This window comes from Typopeltis vanoorti, chromosome 17 (assembly GCF_054136105.1).
Source record: "Typopeltis vanoorti isolate ZY-2024b chromosome 17, IOZ_Tvanoo_1.0, whole genome shotgun sequence".
Lineage (NCBI taxonomy): Eukaryota > Metazoa > Arthropoda > Arachnida > Uropygi > Thelyphonidae > Typopeltis > Typopeltis vanoorti.
Genome location: NC_143565.1, coordinates 53,883,894 through 53,905,629, shown reverse-complemented (window position 1 = coordinate 53,905,629; position 21,736 = coordinate 53,883,894). Strand labels below are relative to the sequence as shown.

The window sequence follows — 21,736 nt, the reverse complement described above, 5'->3', positions numbered from 1 at the left end:
GTGAGCTGTTTGTGCAGTGCATCATCTTCGGAGCTCGTTGGGGAAGTGTAAGCTATATCATGCTGGCTTGGTGTATCTGTGTTGTATTCTATTGGGCCGGAGTCGTGATCTAATTTTTATGTTATGGAGCTTCCAACTCTTGGAAATTATGTAGGGCCAGTGGACATTTATTGAGTTTTTGTCACACACTGGCCGTACATAATTTGTGTAATAATTATGTAGGGCCAAGATGGTAGCAAGTCTATCGAATGAACCTTATGAGAAAAGGTTGAAGATTTATGGGTTACAGAAACTGGTTGATAGACAGAAAAGGGGTGATAAGATTGAGACATACAAATTACTGAAGGTTTTTACAAGATTAATTCAGAAAAAAATTATCAGAACAGGTCTGCTGGTGGGAGAACTAGTGGCCATCCATGGAAACTGAGTAAGGGTGTAGTTGGCAAGGGTATTAGAAGGTTTTTTTGCATGGAGAGTAGTGAATGGATGGAATAGGTTGCCAGAGTCTGTTGTGGATGCCATGACTATGAATGAGTGCAAAGCAAAGTATGATAGATACTGTGCAAATGCTGGATAGTTCTTGACATGATGTTTGGGACCTCTCCTGATGAGTCTAAGGACTCCTTGGAGTTGCCCATAATAATAATACTTTTGAATTTTGCTAACTCTTTTGACAGGATTCAGTATGGAATGCTGTTGTATAAGTTGGTGGATATAAGATTAGGTTATAAACTACCAGTTTGGATAAGGGGGAAGCTGACTGATAGATATCAAAAAGTGGTATATGGAAGATGTGAGTCTCCAAGATTTAAACTAACCAGTTATATATCCCAGGAATTAGTCCTTGGTCCATTATTATTCAGTCTTTACATTAATAACTCTGGGAAGGATTTTACAGCAGATATACAGCTGTTTGTTGATGATGATGTATAGATAGGTAGAATAATAAGGTATGCAAATAACATGCAGTACTTACAGAATGATTTAAATAAGCTGGAATTTTGAACATATAAAAATGGCCATCATTTCAATGTAAATTTATGCACTTTGTCATGGGATATCAAGTGGCATATTTTACTGGCAGGATTATGCTAGAAGAAAACGGACCAGACTAGGTTCTTAGAATCTTAGTAAATAGGAAGTTGAAGTTCAGGAGCCATATAGTAAAGATTGCAAATACAACTCAGAGGATAATGCAATATTGAAATGAACATTGACATGTAAGGATAATGAAACCATTTGGCTTCTCTAAAGGGCTTTGATACAACCTCATCTGGACTAATGTGCTCAGATTTGTTCTCCTGGTTTCCAGGGTGATGCTAATACAGTGGAGAGGCTGGAAAGGAGAGTGTTAAAGATAATATCAGAACTGGCAAATGTTAATTATAAGAATAGTGAGAATTTGTGGACTGCAAACAGGAGTAAGAGAGAAAATATGATAGATCTACAACCTTCTGAAGGGTTCTTCTGGAATATCAATAGATAGCTTCTTTCATTTTATAGAGGGGCATCCATGAAAGTTGAGAATGAATGCAGTGAAGAAAAGAGTGAGGGATGTATTTTTCTCTTATAGAGTGGTGTGTAATTGGTTAGTGTAAGCGATGTGAATGAATTCAAGAATAGGTATAACAGTCAGTGTGAGTGATATGTCCTCTCTCTCTCTCTCTCTCTCTCTGAATTTGTCACTTCCTGGAGATCTCATGTAATTTTTTTTTTTTTATGACAAGTTTAATATCAAGGTTGCTTAAGGGTCAAAGCCAGGTAACTACAAGGAGACCTCCGCATTGCCTTTCAGGAATGTTGAGAACCGACTGGGGGATTCTGACCTAATCTCCAATCCTCACCTTCACATTGTGTGTCCTATCAGCAGATATCTGCTAGGTACTGAACGAACAATGATGGACTGGCAATTTGGGACTTAACGGACCAAATTGTGCTCGCTATTAGTTTAAACCACAATACATATGATGATACAACATGATAAGATTTCATTCTGGGTGAGGTGTCGCCCAGTTAAACCTGGCCCCTGCTGTTTTTGTCAGGGAACCAGGGCGAACAGTGAAAAGTCAGCTACTGGAATAAGCTCCAACTCAACATCTAGAAGAGGAAGAAGAAACCCAGCATCACAAGATCTTAATATAGGAACCATCAATATAAGGAGTATTAATGAAAAGGAAATAGACTTGCAGAAGAACTGAAAAAGGACAATGTTGATATAATTGACATTACTGAGACAAAGAAGACAAAAGAGATCTTACTAAATAATAAGTATAGGATGTTATTTTCAGGCAATAATGATCAAGGAAATGAAGGAGAAGTGATAGCATTCAACACCAAACATAAACTTCTTGATTGGAAGGCAGTTTCAAGTAGATGTAAGTGGGCAAACTTCAAAATAGAGAAATGGACAATGAAATTTATAGTGGAGGAAATTTATGGTCATTAGAACAGGCTGACATAAAGAAAAGGGAGAAAGTGGTCCTTGCTGGAGATCTGAACAGCAGAGTAGGAAATGAATCCCACAAGGCATATAGAAACATTTGGAGAAAATTTAGCAAAAAAAGGCAAAGCTAATAATAATGGTAAGTATATACTGGACTTCTGCTCAGGACATGGACTAGTCAATACTAACACCACATTCCAACATTAAGATGCACAAAAGTTCACGTGCTGAGAAGACACTAGAAATAAGATAAGCCTCATTGAACTATGTCATTCTTGATATCGATATCTTCATGCAGGTTCAGGATGCAAGAGTGTACTGAGGATTTGAAATTGGAAGTGACAGTTACTTAGTGCTAAGCAGGATAAAAATGGATATCACATTGAAAATAACAGTATGTGATAAAGTTTTAAGAAGAATTAAAGTTGAGCAGCTTTTACAGGTAAATTGTAGACTCGACTATACAAACATTATTGAAGAAAAATTAAACAAATTGAAAACAAGAGCCAAACCTTGGAGTCTCAGTGGCAAACTTTAAAGAAGACATTGATTGGTTCATCTAGGGAGGTATATGGTGAAGTTGTCGGCAAGGACAGAAAAATAAGAACACCATGGTGGACACAAGTAGTTAAAGAAGCAGTACTAAAAGAATACAAAGAAAAATGTAAGAGAGCTAAGCTGTGTGTAAAAGTAGCTAAACAAAAATCATGGGAAGACTGGTAAAAATATAGACAATAAATATCAGGAATGTGGCAAAATGTTCTGGAGGCTATTGAAGAAGTTTTGAAATTGAGGAAAGAGTACTGTAAAGGTGACATGGAAATTGAAGATAAGGATATCTAGATGTCTCAAGTAATTACTTTAAAAGACTGCTAAACACACCAAACAGTGACAGAACCATGAAAATTTTCAAGAGGAATGAAAAGAGGAGTACATATCAATACTTGAGGTAAAAAGTCTGTCAAAAACTTGAAATGTAGAAAGGCAGCTGGAGTAGATGATATTCAACCAGAAATGCTTAAGTATAGAGGTATAAAAGTTTTGCAGTGGCTACACTACATAATTCACTGGACCTGGCCAGAAGGTTGAATTCCAGATGATTGGAGTAGAGTTCTCATAGTTCCAATCTATAAAAAAAGGAAATAAAGCTGTGAGAATTACAGAATAATTTCTCTACTAATTATTTCTGGTATTTATGCAAGCATACTTGAAAACATGGTTAAAAAAGACTGTGGGTTAGAAACTTAAGAGAAGAACAAGCTGCTGGGTTTGGGTGAAATAGATGTTGTCCATCATATTAACTTTGGATGTCTAAATGCATTACTCCATTCTTACTACACAATGCATCAACTCATTTTCAATCGTCCTCCCCCCCTTATTCTTCATTCACTCATATCATATCTTGGTATGAGACATAGACGTGTTTGCTCCCCTTTTTCACTTCTTCCAGTTACTCTTTTATGTCCTCTTTCATTCTATACTTTTCATCTTTTAATTCATTTGTTCTGACCATAATTATATATCTATTTTACTTTCTCTTTGATGAAATATGACTGTCTCATTAATACTAACACACCAGGTAAAAACAATTGCATCATGCATTCATCAATCACACCTCTAATCATTGAATCACCATACAATATTATTTTATTTGTTACTATTCTACTTATGCTTCTTCTTTCCTTTCTTATACTTCTCTGCAATTCAAACATTCAGCTTCACTATCTCTATTTCTCTTTTCATTCCCTATAACTTTCACATTTTTTGTTCCCTCCCTCCATAAACATTCACCACACAGCTGTCTTCCTTTTGGCATGCACAGTCCTGACACTCACATAACCCTTCTGACATGCTCACTCATCATTTTCACTTACAGCCCACAAATCATGTACCTCACTTGGTATTGACCATATCCTTCAATTGGAAAGACCAAGGTTCAAATCCCATCTGGGAGAAGGCCTTTTCAACTGAAGGTGAGTTTGCAGGGATTTTCCTCTCTGTTTTTTCATCCTGCAAACTTGCAAAAGAATGCATAAGTTAACAGGCACAATACACTGGCCTCATAGCCATATCCTCATAGCTTTTGGCTTATGTATTGTAGATATATATATTTTTTGTTTTGTTTAATTTGTACACTAAAATGGTCTGATTGAAATGACTTGATAAATTTTAATAAAGATCCCAGAAATCAAATTTCATAATGGAGACTTTTAGCTTTACAGAAGATCTGGTTAGTTTTATATCAGGAAAAGGGAGGGAATCACTTGTCTCTAGTTCAACAGTAAAGTTCATGTTGGTTGTTTGAGATGGTTTAAGAAATCTTAGAGTTATCGACCATGTCTCCATATCATCAGCAATCATTTCTAGAATATTTGATTTATATCTAACATTAGTCAGATGTTATGCAATGTTTTGTAAGACCATAAGTTTTTATTGGGAGTTTATTACATAATATCATGATATATCTAATCTTTAATTGTGCCTGTGGCATAACTATTAACAAAATTGCATGATAACCACAGTAATAAAATCTAATGAAAGAAGTACAGCTATTTCATACTGAAAGTAACAGTACATCATCAATGTGTAGAAACAACAAGCAAATCAAAGAACAGAAATACAAGGTACGTACAACAATCATTTTACCAATTAAAAACAATTGCTGCAAACTATAAATTAATATTAATGAATAATATATATTTGTTTGTTTGTTTTTGTTTACATAAAATGAGAATCTCCCAAAAGTTTGGAACGTTAGCAAACTCTTTAATTTGAACCATCTAGAAGACACCTTGTTCTCATCAATTCATCCTTGATCCTCTCTTTGGTTTTATTACATCGATGACGCTTTTGCTGTTTGGCCTCATTCTGAAACTGAACTTACTGCCTTCCTACATCAAATCAATAGCCTTCATCCACTAAATCAATTCACCATGGAAAAAGAAATACTGTTGGAGACATCCTTCTTAGTCACACAGCCTCTGGTATTTTATCAACAAGTGTTTATTGGAAACCTACCTTTACTGGCTGATACCATTATCAAAAGTGTACACATCACACCTCTTAAAAAATTGGTGTTATGTAGTCATTAATTAGAGCACATAACATGTGCTCTTCTCCCTCAAGCTTACAACAAGAACTTCTCACCATCAAAACTTTAATGGAATTGAATGGTTACAATCCTTACCAAATCCAGCAGATAATTGACTCCTATCCAACACCTAAGGATTCTACAGCAGACTGCTGGGTTCCATTTCCTTATATTTCTGGTATCTCTGAACCTTTTGGTAGAATTTCGAAGTAGTAATTACCATATTCCCACATATTTTCCTATCAACAAAATTTCTCATCTGTTACCATCTGCAAAAGACAAATTATCACTTCTCTCTTTAGCTGGTGTTTACCAAATTCCTTGTGAATGTAATTTTGCATATTTTGGGCAGACAGGCTGTTCTGTTGAAAAAAGATTTAATGAACATCACTACTGCATTGAATATGTGAAACCTCAAAGGTCTGGCACAGCAAAGTATTGACACTAAACACAGTATCCGGTGGGATGAAGCTCATCTCCATAGAAGCAATTTTAAATATGAATGCCTTTTCAAAGAAAGCTGTGAAGCCCTTTCGCATCAGCCTAACCTGAATCAGAACAATTGTCTCTCTCTCTCTCTCTCTCTCTCTCCCAAAAAGTTTGGGAGATTCTCATTTTATGTAAACATAAAAAAAAAAAAAAGTTTTTAATTTTAATGTTATTTATTAATATTAATTTCTAGCTTGCAGCAATCATTTTTAATTGGTAAACTAATTGCTGTATGTACCTTGTATTCCTCTTGTTTGATTTGCTTGTTGTTTCTACACAATGATTATGTTCTGTTATTTTCAATATGAAATATCTGTACTTTCATTAACATTTATTACTGTGGTTATCATGTAATTTTGTTGTTTGCATCTTGATATGGTGTTCAGTTAGGTTTTTAGTAAATAAGCTAACTGCATCGAAACTGACCATGATATCATTCTTGCTCTTTAAAACAGGTATTTTTATTACAACTATAGTTCACATAGTTAACTACAGCTTTATATATATAGTTAACTGTAGGTATAAAGTGTTAATTCTCTTATTTTCATTATATATTTACTTTATTTTAACTTGTGAATAATTTTGTTTTAATTTTACTTATTTTGTGTCAGTGTAATTTTAATGCCAAATCTATAACAAGATACCTTATTGTTTTTGTAATACTTTGGAAATACTATGCCTCTGCCACTGTGTAACAGAAAAATGTTGAAATCTGTGGGAGTCTTATGCTGCAATGATTCAATATATTTAAATGTGATAATTCATTTAAATTACGAATCATGTTTTATGTTGTATTTGCTAACACTAGTCATGTTTATGCTGTTTTCCACATTATATCTTATGTAATTTTCTATATGAAGAATTCTTTTGCAGAATGGACAAAAACTATATTAGTGTTTACATAAAGATACAGATGTTCCTCATTTTATAAACACTCAGTTTACTAATTTTTCACTACTGCAATTAGCTTATGTTCATTCAGTGAACCATGGAAATACCTTGTCACTGAAACACTTGCAGTTCTTCAATTTGTTAAAATAGTTACTAATATTCTGGATGAAAAATGACCAGAACATAGAATGAATTTCATCAGGTAAAAAAATTAATTCATGAAATTACAAGTCAAACAAAACTGGAAAGAAAAAAAAAGAGCACTATCATAAAAACTTTCTCTCATTTTTTAGTGCTCAGTCTCATCATGTTCTGTCTGCTTCATCAGCTAATCTTCAATTTCAATCACTAAACATTAACCATCACGCCCCCCCCCTCCCTTTCTCCCTACTCAACAGTAAAAATTCAGTATACTATGCTTACTATAGTAAACCTCTTGGGACCAGAGACATAATTGTTATTGTGAATTCAGAGTAAAATCTTGCATGATGGTGGAAAATCTTACATTGATGATAAAACAAAGATTGGCAGGAAATGTATAGGGTGGTGAAAATTAAAGTATCCCTGTTTAAAGCCTTATGGATGCCATCAGCGATCCAAATGGTGCAAAACTTTGCAGGAATACATTGTGCATCATATGGAGACAATATCTGAAGGAGGGGGGATAGCAGTAGTTCCAGAATTAACCACCAGGAGACACTATGTAATGTACCAAATGTAGATATAATTTTTCTGTGTGTGTGTGTGTGGGTAAGAAGCAGAAAAGCGACACAAACATAAATAACACGTTTCTTCACTTTCATTACGCATTCATGGGCCGTACTGTTCAATGGCAGAACACATCTGTTTGGGACTGATGTTGTGCACATGCTGCGTCATGCTGTCTTTTAGATTATTATCCTGATAATTATTATTATTATCTGAGCCCTCCAGGGAGTCAAAGACTCATCTAGGGAGGCTATAAATCATCCAAACCAGCTATCATACCTTCCCTTAAATTCATTTACACTAGATGTACTCACTATCCCTAAGGGCAAATTATTCCATCACTCGCTGCTCTCTGGGAGATAAATCTAGCTCTTACCCCTTTCTTGACTGTGAACAACCTTTATATCACCCCTCTTTCTCCTGTTAACCATAGTCTGCAATCCACATACTTGCAATCTGTCCTCATAATCTAAATCCCATAATCCAGATATAATCTTTGTAACCCTTCTTTGCACCCTTTCCACAGCTTCTTTATCCCCTTGAAGCCCAAGTGACCAAATCTGTGCACGATAATCCAGGTGTGGTCTTATCAAAGCCTTATAAAGAGGCAAAATGACTTCCTTATCTTTACATGTCAAGGTTCGCTTCAACATAGCAATTAGCCTCTGAGTTGTATTTGCAACTTTTGCTATGTGATCTTTGAACTTTAAATTCTTATTCACCAATACACCAAGATCCCTTGCCTCTTCAGTTTCTCGTAGCATAACCCCAGCACTTAAGCAGCTTAACAGCAATAAGGCCCCAGTTGCAGATGAAATCCCAGCAGAGTTATAGTATATGTGTGGAGAACATCATGCATGAAGCATTGGATGAGCTTAGGACAGGAATTAGGATAGGAGGTAGATTGATCAGTAATGTGAGGTATGCTGATGATACAGTACTCCTTGTGATACAGTTCTTCCATGTCATTACAAAGGTATAATGACATGGAAGAACTAGGACTAATTCTTGACAAAGTTAACAAGATCAGTAATAACAGAGGACTTCAATCCAATCCTAGCAAGACAAAGATTATAGTTCTCAAAGGAAATACAAACAGAGAAGCTCTTGAGAAACAAGTGTACCTTAATGGAGAAAGAATTGAGGAAGTCAGCAAGTTTGAGTACCTGGGATTCATTATTAATCTGAAGAATTGCTGTTCAGAATAGATCAGGAAAAGGTTAGGAATGGTTAAAACAACAGTCAGAGACCTGTCTAAAATCTGGAAGGATGGATCTATCTCTGTGGGAACAAAGATGAGAATTTTGGATGCAGTTGTTTTTCCAACAACGACTTATGGATGTGAGACTTGGAACCTAAAGAAGTCAGATAAGAAACGGATGTCTGCTTTTGAGATGTGGTGTTACAGAAGGCTGTTGAGGATATCATATACTGAAAGACGTACAAATGAATGGGTATTAAAAAAGATCAGTAGAACTTTAAGGCTCCTTAAGAATATTGACAAAAGAAAGTTAAAATATTTTGGACACATAGAAAGGATGGAAAGGGGCCTTCTCAGAACAGTAATAGAAGGTAAAGTTCCTGGAAAAAGAGGAAGGGGTAGACCATCAGTGAGATGGATGGATGGTGTGTGTGGAGTGACTGATCTTCAGAGAGTTGAGGCTGCCAGAAAAGAAAACAACAGGACTACATGGCGAGGCCTGATGTGGCACATCACCGAGCATCGGAGTGACTATACGGCATCTGTAGATGACCAGTGAACATAGAGAGAGAGAGGAACTCTAATCACCCCAAAGTGCATAACTTTACACTTACTAACATTAAACTGATAGCCATTTTCATTTGCCCAGATTTCCAGTCTATTCAAATCATTTTGTAATTGCTGAATATCAGTAGCATTCTTGATTGCCCTGCCTATCTTTGCATCATTGGCAAACAATTGCACATCTGGTGATAGACCCTGCTTGATGTCATTAATGTATAGATTGAACAATAATGGCCCAAAGACTGAACCCTGTGGTACACCACTGGTTACCTTAAATCTGGCAGATTCACACCCATGTATACCACTTTTTGATATCTGTCTGTCAACCATCCCCTTATCCAAGTCAAGAGATTATATTCCAATCCCATATTCTCTAGTTTATGCAACATGTGGTATCCTATCAAAAATCCAACTTGGCTTAACATTGTTATAAAATATGAGCAAATTGCTAAAACATGACCTTCCTTTAGTAAACCCATGCTGTTCCTTAAAAAAAAAAGACATAAAAAGTAGAATAGCCAGAGCAACAACTATTTTAAAAGCCATGGATAAAATATGGAAGAGCCGAGCTATAAAGATGCAAACTAAACTGCACATTGTAGAAACCTGTATCTTCAGCAGCATGCTCTATGGATGCAAGGCCTGGGTACTCCTGAGAGAATCTGAAAGGGGGATATTGGCATTTGAAAGGAAGTGCTACAGAAAGATCTTGAGAATAAGCTGGATACAGAAAGCGAACAATGAGGAAATCTACAGATGAATACAACCAAAAGAAAACCTGATCCAGAAAATAATCAAAAGGAAACTATGTCTATTTGGCCATATATGTAGAATGAATGATGAGAGAAAATTAAAAACGTTGCTGTTTGGAATGATTGAAGGAAAGAACAAAAGAGGAAGACCAAACAGAGAATGGGTCGATGACATCGCCAAATGGTGTGGAAACGCTATACACAAATTGAGTCATCTTGCACAAAACAGAATGCAATGGAAGAATCATATCAAGATGGCAGCAGACACCTACGGGCATTGGACCCATGGTTGTTGATGATGGTGCTGTTCCTTGCAGAGTATAGCATGTTTGTCTACCCATTTTCTGTATGCGAGTTCTTACCAACTTTTCTAAAATCTTCACTACCATACCAGAGGTACTAATAGGTCGGTAGTTAGACACATCAGTTTTTTGATTTGTCTAACTTGAGAAATCCCCAGAGCCAAAAGTCACAGGGAGTCAGATCGAGTTGAGCAAGGCAGCCATGCAGTGGGAAATGCATGGCTGATCACTCTGGCTTCCTTGAAATGTTCTTGAAGAATCTCCTGTATGGCTCGACTAATTTGTGAAGGGGGTTCCATCCTGCATGAAAATTACTGAATCTATGCACGTGCATCGCTGTAGCACAACAAAATTGTTTATCATTTCGTGATACCTCTTGGCAGTAACTGAGCAGGCCACAGAATCTGACTGGCAAATCTTCTCAAAGAAGAAGAATGCTCCAGTGATAAAACTGTAAACCTACACCAGACAGTAACTTTGGGTGAATGCAAACAAATTTGTTGGATTGCATGTGGGTTTTGCATGGTTCATGCAAAACTCATGCTCATGAATTCCTGGCAATTGTGGGTATTCACAACTCTGTTCAGGTGAAAGTGAGCCTCATCTCCCCACAAAATCATCCACGGCCACACAACATCCAACTCCACTCAAGCAAGGAATGCTGAAGCGAATGTCAATTGAATTTCAGAGTCTTGTTGGCTCAACTCCTGTGTCAAGGTTATCTTGAATGGGTAGAAAAGCAGATTCTTCTGTAAATTTTCCAGATAGTTGTGGAAGTCACATCCATGTGTCTCGATACAGCATATGCACTGCAGGATCCAACACTATTAATCATGACCTGATCTACAATGGCAGTAGAAACTTCATTCACTTGTTGTGAACTGATTGTTTTGTGACCTCTGCCAGATCTGACTCCCACTTTTCTTCAAAATGACTTAATCATTCATCGCAGAGCACATGGCGATAGTGGACCTCGTTGACATTTGTTCAAGTGATAAAATTCATGGAGTGCAACAACAGCATTGCAGTTGTTTAGGTGGTACAGCTTCATGAGCAAAACATGTTGGTCTCAACGTTAGTGTTATCATTGTAGATGGTATTAACAACCAGAATGAAGGGAAAAATTTTACAGCATCTGAATCACTGGATGGTTCTCCACAAGGCCTTAAACAAGGATACTTTAATTTTGATCACTCAACATTTATAGCAAACAAAAGGACATCATGAAAAAGTACAAATGCAAACAATAATGGAAGACATAAGAAAGAAATATAGGACTGAAATTATAAAAATAAATGAAAATCAAGAATTAACTATTACATTTTGAAATATTACATTAGCTTAAGTTAACGTCACTTACCTAAAATCTTTATGATAAACTAAATATGTCCAGTTTGTACCATAAAAATTAAAAATAACCTGGAACTTCAGCAGTCAACTTTATAACTGATCACCTCATTTACAAAGAGAGAAAGAACACAAGTGATGAACATTAGTCTACATTAGTCAGCCTGAAGAGAGAGAAAAGTGATTGATACAGCTGTCGTGAATATCAGCTTCCTAACTGAACACAGACCTAAGTTTGTGATTTAAAATTTTTGATATTAATGGCACAGTCTCCACATCCTGTCCACCTCTTGATGTTACATATCAGGAATTTAATGATGATGGTGAGAAAGCACTAGAAGAGTATGAAATGATAAAAATGAAAGTCCAGAAATAGCATTTACATTTATGAGTGTATCACTAGCATCATTCTTGTATCCCATTCCCAAGTCTAATGTAATGTAATTTCATTCAGAACTATTCCCTGTATCATGATATTATAATGCATTGTTATTATTCCTGGCTCCCACTAATGAGAATGTTCCAAACAAACTATGTGCCCAAGTGTTTACTTGGGCACATAGTTCGTTTGGAAAGCAGTCATACTCTCGAGTTATCTCCGTCTATCTCACTATGCAGCCAGTTAGTGATTACCTGTTGAGTGGCATTGGACTTGCAACTGACGTATTAATGCAAGTCCAATGCCACTCAACAGGTAATTGAAATTCGAAATGATAACAATGCATTATAATATCATGGTATTATAATGCATTGTTATCATTTCCAAACCTTTTTAAAATGTAGAAGTGTATATGATAAGGTATTCCTTAATTTTTATTTCCTATACTAAACTTAATTCACTTTTTTTTAGACTGCTATTGGAGCTGTATGTTCTGTTCTTAAACAGCAGAAGAGACCTCATCCAAAACAAGAAGTAGATGTTGTAGTACTAAATTCTATTCGTCCAATTCACCCTGTTTTCAAAGAATGTTCTGGGAAAACTCCTGACAATTTCTGGTTACAGTATAATAGTTTAGCACCACCAAATACAAAGGAAGTTTGGGATAGTTATACATTTATACCTAAATCTTACACTGGCTTTTACAGCTGGTCGAAGTATGTTTTGCTTTGTACTTTTTTTTAAGTGAAAAATTTAATAATTTATATCATGTCTCTCTCCAAAAAAAAAAAAAAAACTGTTTATTAGACTGTTTATTGTAAGATTTTCTTCAAATTGCATTAATTTTATGATGGTACCTGCATTAAAAATTCCATATGTAGTTTATTTTGTACATATATCAAACACAGCTGTGAAGTGATGAGCTTGTTTTTATTGTGCAACTGATATATAGTGAGCAGTTTGCCGAGACATATTCTGAACATGTTTTGAAATTGCATCCAGAATCAGTTGCATATTAACTGGCTCAGTCTACTTCTGCTAATGGATACAGTGAAAAAAAAAAATTGCATATTTTTTTTATAGTTTTGTGACAGTGATGTGAAATTATTAATTAGAACAAAGCATTAACATTAAAGTTTGTATGAATTTGCAGAGGTTTAGAAGTGAAATACTTGAAATGTGAACAAATGAGTCTGTGCAACGATTAAATCATGTCAAATGAAATTTTGATGGTACAACAAAAAAAAAAAATAATAATAATAATAAAAACATGCAGTTAATGAAAACATTGAAAGAATAACATATTTGTTTTTGATGATTCAGACTTACATTGTCTGAAGATACATGTTAGGGAATGATTATTAATATCACTATGACTTAAAAAAATGTGAAGCATAAAAGGCTTCTCCAAGAATGTTCTAACTCAAAGTTACACACTTGTAGGCCATCTTGTGCCATTAATATAGCGTTTATTAAAAGTACATCACCTATCTATTAAAAACCCCATTACTTTGCTATTCCTCTTGAAAGGAAATACAAAGCACGTTCAAAAAAAAAAAAGACCGAACTTTTGCTATAAAGACTTGCCTGTCTGGTTGGCCGAGTGGTTAGCATATTCGCTTTCCAGCCAAAAGGCTGTGGGTTCGAATCCCACTGTGGGCATGGATGTTTGTGATTGTCTGTGGAAATACTAGTGGTGGGCCGTAGATGGCATCGGTGTAGTTGTGATGTTGTAGTTGGTGGAATGAGCTGTAGAGTAGGTGCCCTCCCTCGATGAGTCTTTGGACTCCCTGGAGTTGTCATATAATAATAATAAAGACTTTATTGCTCATTTTACAACATTTTAAGCACTGTCCCCCCCTTTAAAGTAGTCCCCCCCTCTACTAGCAATACACCATTCCCAATGTTTCTTCCATTGTTGGAAGGCTTCCTGGAACACACTTTCTGTGATTTCACAGTGCTCTTATTGCATTTTCCTGAATCTCCTCTATGGTTTGGAAATGAGTCCTTTTAGAGTGATTTTAAGTTTATCAAACAGGAAAAAGTCTTCTGGGACTAAAGTACAGAGAATAGGGTGGATGGATCACAACAGATGTCTGATGTTTTGCCATATAACTGCGGATGAGGAGCGATGCGTGCAACATCTAAGTCTGGTTTTCCCACAATTCAGGCCTCTTCCTGCACACAGCATCCCTGAAACGTGCTAAAACTTCCTGGTACAACTCTTTGTTTACCATCTAACCATGTGGTACAAATTCATAATGGACAATGCCTTTTCAATCAAAAAACATTGCGTTAATCTTTGACCAGCTCATGCAGTCCTCCCCATATGCTTGGTTAAGCAATTGAAATGTCTCTATAAACTTTTTACCAAATTTGCAGCAAAATTTCACACACACACACACACACATGTTGTTCTTCAAGCTCTTTCATTGTCACTTTCGTCACTAATCTGACGAACAGCTTGTGCACATGCTCACTTCAGTGGATGTAACTCAACAGCTAATGATCATAGCAGAATGGAGCAAATGGCAGTTTGTTGTCAAAACTTGCTACTAGGTGCACTCAGTAGCCACAGCATGCTCTCTCTGCTGGTTGGTGGACTATTTAAAAAGTTCAGTCTTTTTTTGAACATGTCTCATATTCTTGTTTTTAACTGTCCTTTGGCTGAACAGTCATCCTTTTTTAACGCTAATAATGCAGAGTAGGCCCCAATACCATTATGATAGCTTAACTAAAACTACATCATCTAAATAAATAAATAAAACAAAAGACATTATACATTAAAAGAGAACAATATATACACTCTTATAAAAATTAAATGAATGAAGACTTGTGTGTTTTACACACCTAATATGTTTTTAGCCCACCTTTGGCTGTCATTTGTCAGATACTGCTTTTCTTGTTAATTCTTCTACTAAATGTTGATAAATACACAGATATTTTCTCTATTTCACTGCCAGAATTCTATTCATTTCTTCTAGTGAAATAGGATGATACACAAGGCCAAGACATAAGGAAGTTGTAATTGCCACTAATAAAAATTGCATTTATTTTATTTGTGTAATAATATCATTATGATTTGTATGGTTTTGAACAAAATGTGATGCTAGCCAGGCTAACTTTTTCACTTCTGTTTCCTTAACCCATGTCTCTACAACCTTTGATATATGTAATGCTGTGAATTATCTTGTTCATACTCATCTTTGTTGATTTTGGAAAACTGCTACAGCATATTCAAAGAATAGTCCAGAATATTAGTATAACATTCAGTCTCAGTTTTTCCAGGCATGATATCATAGTCCTAGCTACGGAATCCATTCCAACACCATAATAACACTACTAGATGCACATAATAGATGGGTGGTGCATTCGGGCAAATAATGTTCTCTTCATAGACTGCCATCCAGTTAGAAAAGTACATATTTTCATTTTTTAAAACGTGTTTTGTTAATGCTAATCACTACAATCCCTGCATAATGCAAATTGAACCCAAATATTGTTTGGAATAGTATTTGCCTTTTATTAAGCAGCCATTTCATGGAATTCTGTAGAATTCTATTATATTCTGGCATGCATCTGTTTAGTTGTGAGACCCTAAACTTCTGTTTGAAAGAATCTGTTGATGAATAACTTTCTCAGCACTTACATATCTCTATCAGTTTATGTTGTCTGCATGGCTCTTTCTGAGTTTTCTACCATCATAATGATTTCAGCCACAGTCAATCTCAGATGTGTTCTAATTGTGTTCATATTGCAATCACGTGATCATCACTGTCTAATATGGAAGTTTATAAGACTTTGAAAGTCATTTAACTGTAAACTCTGTAGTCATGTAACATGCATCCCTTCATCTTTATACCTTTCTGTGTCACATGTTTTGTGATCAGTATATTGTTTTTATTTGAGAAAAATGGAGTATCCATGTAATTTTGTGCCAAAGCATATGCAAAGACTACAATGCTCTGGCACAAATCATAACTAAACACTACAGAAGAAATGCACACTTAAAAGAGAATGAGTATAATCATGATGCAACAGTAGTTTTAATTATTTTTATGAAGTGTTGGGTTAATTTAAAAATTATTAAATTAATTTCATTATATTAAATTAAATTCATTTTTGTGTTTTTTTGTATATAGGAATTCTAAATCGTAGTTAACTTTTTTTTTTTTTTAGATTCTTGGAAGTTGTTTAAGCAAACACTTCAAATTAGAAGAAATATTGATTGTGTGATTTAGGCGTCTGTTTATTAAATGAAAACATTTCAATAATAAAATAATAGTTTGCACTTACTCTGTGTGCAAAGTTTGTATATATACTGGTAGTTTCAGTATATCCTTCTTTATTGGTATCTCAAATTTTCCAATATGTGTTCATCATATAAGCAAAATTCATGTGAGTTGGTGTATCTCCTATCATTTTGAAGAGGTATGTGTCATGTGTCTTTTAATATTTATAATACCTGTAATGAAGCCTTGACAAATCTCATGCTCTAATCCATCCTGCACTACTGTTTTCTGCAGATTTATTCTTGATATTATATCTTTATTTTCTTAAATTCAAAGTTTGTGTCTGCCGGCTGTCCAATTTTTTTTTTTCTATGTATACATTGCATATTTATTTTTTAAAAATTATTCACTTCTGTGACACCTCTCCTTTGTTGCCTTTTATATATGGTTGGACATCTGTGTGTTGCATAAAGGAGTAAATAATTTTGAATAATGCTAATGAAAGATGCTATATATATATGGAAGGATTAGAGGCCTACTATAATCCTTTTATTTTTATCTTATATACAGATTAAAATTTAAAATAAAAAAAAATTAAGAAGCCTTCAGAAATTTTAATTTTCCAGACAATACTGTATACAAAAATTGCAACAAAAATAGGCTTTTTGCATGTCATTTCTATGGAAAGGCATTATCTAATTGCATTGTTACATCATAAGGTATATTTAGTTTCATCCAATGTATTCTACATGGTAATCAGCTAAGTTCCAAATGGGAATTGCCATGGATTAGAATATTGAATCAGAAGCCCAAATTGATTATTTTAGGGTGGAGGGGAGGGGATCTCTTAATTCTTTGATCTATTAGCAATTCTCCAGAAAACATCATCTTTAGTAGTGAATCTAAATAGGTTAATATGAATAGGTACCAGTAGAGTGTTCAAACCAGTTTTACATATAGACTTGAGACAATAGATACTATGAAAAGTTATGATAGTCAGATAATATTATTGACAGAACCATATTAAAAAACAAAGAGAAAATAACTTTATTATTATTCACGCACGCATAAGTAAAGTTAATCTAAGATTGTATGGCATTTAAATAGAATGGAAAATTAGTATTTGAAGTAAAAATAGAAAGAAAAAAAAATTGCAAAAAGAGTTCCACATCATTCTACTTGATATTGCCTGCCATTTGAAAATATTCTCATCATGTTTTGTTTTGAACTCTAGCTAATCCTTCCTTTTCTGCATCCTAATTGCCTAAATATAGCACTTTGTGTTTGTTGTTTAGAAAAATTTTTTTTGTAACACAGTTATGTCATCCTGGTACTTCTCTAATTTTCAAGTTACACTTTTCCATTTATACTTACATTGATCATGCCTATCTTGAATTCTGCTGATTCTGAGTTGTGGTGCTTGTTCCACCAGTTGACTTTCACTGTTCACCCTGGTCCCTGGAAAAACGAATATGGTATTTACTCGAATATAACTCACACTTTTTTCCCCAAAATTAAAGTTAAAAAATCGTTGTGTGAGATATATATGGGGATTTTTGAAAACTAAAGTTTTTCAGGGAAAAAATAAATTGATGTTTATAATTAAATCCTAAATATTTATTATAATTTATAATTGCTCATATTATTTATAAAATGAATGTATTTAAATTTTAATTATCAACACTATTTACATGACCTTCATCATGCGATATATTTGTATCTTTAGTGACAATGCTTCTATAATTAAATTAAAACAAACAGTTTCATTATTGCTTGTCCTTTTTCATTTCGGAATCATATGATCTTTGAGTTTAAAACTAGCACTGTAACTTGAACGTTTCTCCATATTTCAAGCAAAAATTACCAGTAATTTACAAGACTTGAGATACATTATGAACAATCCTTCATGTGAAAGCAAATCGTGAAACTGACAGCAAAGGTAGGCTGGTAGAAATAGCACAGCTATGAAGACATGCATATGATTGGTGTATTATTTGGTATATTAACAAAAGATCGCATGAGTCATAAAGGTCACTTACCTTTGTGAGTCATGTGATTGTTGAGTTGAAATGCTGATTCTCTTCTCTTCATCCAAATTGCAAAATATCTGAAACTGCCATAACTACATTCACTATCTATTTCTTAAAGTTGTCAACTTTTTTCATGTGTGAGGTATGTGCGAAACTTTTTAATTTCTTTTTTCGTAAAGTCAAATCAAGGGTGCGAATTATATTCAAGTAAATATATTTGGTACCGTTTTAATTGATCATTATCCCAGCCACCATGAAATTCCATTTGTACCATCATTTTGCTTTGATTTTAGCCAATAAAGAATACACTTTGGTTAGCTAAGTCCCATATTGCTTGCCCATCCTCTTCTATTTACATGGTGAAATGCAACAAAGGTGAGGATTCAACATATGATTTTTTTTTTTTTTTTTTTTCAAATAGAAGATAACTTTCTTAAGAAAATCTGATAACAAACCAACACTTAACATGTGGCAGCAAACTTATTTACTTTTTTTTTAGTATCTATTAGAACTGCTGTGATTACTTATATTTCAGATAGACTTCAAAATGTGAAGTAGTGTTATGAATATAATAAGCTTATATCCATATTTTGGAACCAGAAAATTTAGTCATGTACTATGCTTCCAACTAGTCATAGTTGTTTGGAACAAGCTTAGAAGTTCATCATCATCATCATCATCATCAAATTCCTGCCATGTACCCTCAAGGGGTGTACAGGATATGACAGTACTACATGAAAAAATTACATCATTACTAACTTCCTATCTACAATTTTCCTCCAAATCAGTCTGTTACTTGTCAAGACTCCAACATTATCAGATCTTATATTTCTATCGTCTAAGGCACTTTGTACCTTATCAATCCACCTATATCTTGGTCTTCCTCTGGGTCGTTTTCCTGCCAACCTGGCAGAGAACACTTGTTTTGCTAATCTTTCCTCTCCCATTCTATTTAAGTGACCATACCATCTGAGATTAGCTCTGCTAACGCATTCCTGGATGCTGACAATGTCAAGTTCTTTCCTAATATCCTCATTTTTAATATGATATTGCCATTGATGCCATCTGTTCACGCCTCTAATCTTTCTCAGGACTCTCATATCTGCGGTCTCTAGTCTTTGGTCAAGTGTTTTACTTCTGACCCAGCTCTCAGATCCATAAGTTAAAATTGGTTTGAACACAGTCTTGTATACAGCTAATTTAGTGTTCCGGCTAATTTCTTTCTTATTCCATATGAATTTATTCAATTGACTTCCCACGATACCAGCTTTGCTGATTCTGTTGTCTATTTCTATATTTAGTTTACCATCTTCAGTAAAAATTGTGCCTAAGTAGCTGAAATGTTTTACTTGTTCCACAGGTTCTCCATTCACAACACAGTTGACATTTTCAATGATTCTGCCTATTTTCATTGTCTTTGTCTTTTTATTGCTGACCTTCATACCATACCTATTACAACAGCTATTCAATTTAGTCAGAGAATCTTGCAGACTTGTAGCGGATTTATTTAGAAGTATAACATCATCCGCATAAAGCAAAGAGCTGACATTAACATCTCCAATTTTGATATCAGGTTTAATACCACATTCCTTCATAATGTGATCCATATAGATAATAAATAACAGAGGGGATAATGTACATCCTTGTCTCACACCAGATTTAACATTAAACCATCTTCCTGTACTTCCTTCAATTCTAACTGCTGACTCACAACTCAAATAAAGACTAAGTATTGCTTGATATAATGTCCCATTGACACCATATAACTGCAGCATATTGAATAGCTTCTCTCTTGGCACCTTGTCATATGCCTTTTCCAAATCGACAAAACTTAAATACAGATCTTTCTTATATTCCCATGCTTTCTCGACTATTTGTCGTAAAGTGAAGATCTGATCCTGACAGCCTCTATTTGGCCTGAATCCAGCTTGTTCTTCACCAAGCTTTTCTTCCACAATTCTTCTCAACCGTTTCTCAAGTATACTTGCATAGATCTTGCCAGGAACACTCAGTAGGGAAATACCACTGTAATTCTCACATTCAGTTTTATTTCCCTTTTTATATATGGGTACTATGAGAGCTCTACTCCAATCATCGGGAATTCGTCCCTCTGTCCAGGCTTTCTGAACTATGCAGTGCAGCCACTGTAAGACTCTTATACCACCATACTTCAGCATTTCTGGTCGAATATCATCTACTCCTGCTGCCTTTCCACATTTCAAGCCTTTGATGGCTTTTTCTACTTCAAGTATGGATATGTATTCCTGACTGCATGCCTGGTCAGTGTTTTTTATCACTGTGCTGTCATCACTGCTTGTTTCATTTAGCAGTTTTTCAAAGTAATTACTCCATACTTCAAGGATATCTTTTTCTCCTGTTTTCATTTCACCTTTATCATCTCTAATTCCTTTTACAGCACTCTTTCCTCCATTCCTAAGCTTCTTCAACAACCTCCAGAATATTTTGCCACCTTCTTGATATTTATTTTCTATATTCTTGCCAAAGTCCTCCCATGACTTTTGTTTAGCTAGTTTTACACACTGTTTAGCTTTCTTACATTTGTCTCTGTATTCTGTAAGAGTAAAAGCCGACTTATTTGCCAGGAACTTTTGATATGCTTTCTTCTTTTCCTTCACTGCCTCTTTAACTTCCTGTGTCCACCAGGGAGTTCTGATTTTTTTATCCTTGCACACAACCTCACCACATGCCTCTCTGGCAGAATCAATCAATGTTTCCTTCAGAGTTTGCCACTGAATCTCCAAGGTTTGATTCCTGTTCTCAAACTCTTTCATTTTCTTTTCAATAATATTTCTGTATTTTAGTCTACAGTTCACATCTGAGAGCTGCTCAACTTTTATTCGCTTTAAAACTTTCTTACATGTTATTCTTTTCAATATGAAATTCAATTTTATCCTGCTCAAGACTAAATAGTGATCACTTCCAATTTCAAATCCTCTGTACACTCTGGTGTCCTGCACCAGGGAGAAAACATCACTATCAACAATAACATAGTCAATGAGACTTTTCTTATTCCTAGCCTCTTCTCTCCATGTGAATTTGTGCACATTTTTATGTTGGAACATGGTGTTAGTAATAACCAGTCCATGTCCTGAGCAGAAATCCAACAGATATTTACCATTATTATTAGCTTTGCTCTTTTCTCCAAATTTTCCCAAAATATTTTTGTATGTCTCACAATCATTTCCTACTCTACTATTTAGATCCCCAACAAGGACCAACTTTTCCTTTTTCATTGTGTCAGTTGCTTTTTCTAAAGCCTCAAAAAATTCCACCATTTCTACCTTAG

General features: G+C 34.9%; 1 protein-coding gene across 1 annotated transcript in view; it reads left to right on the top strand.

Moving 5' to 3' along the window:
* Positions 1 to 21,736, top strand: part of LOC150097399 (proteasome activator complex subunit 4-like) — a 646,748-nt gene that overhangs the window by 443,696 nt on the left and 181,316 nt on the right. The window contains exon 32 of the mRNA XM_090407543.1: positions 12,639 to 12,883. Within this exon, the coding sequence (XP_090263669.1) occupies positions 12,639 to 12,883 (245 nt within the window). The remainder of the gene's footprint in view (positions 1 to 12,638; positions 12,884 to 21,736) is intronic.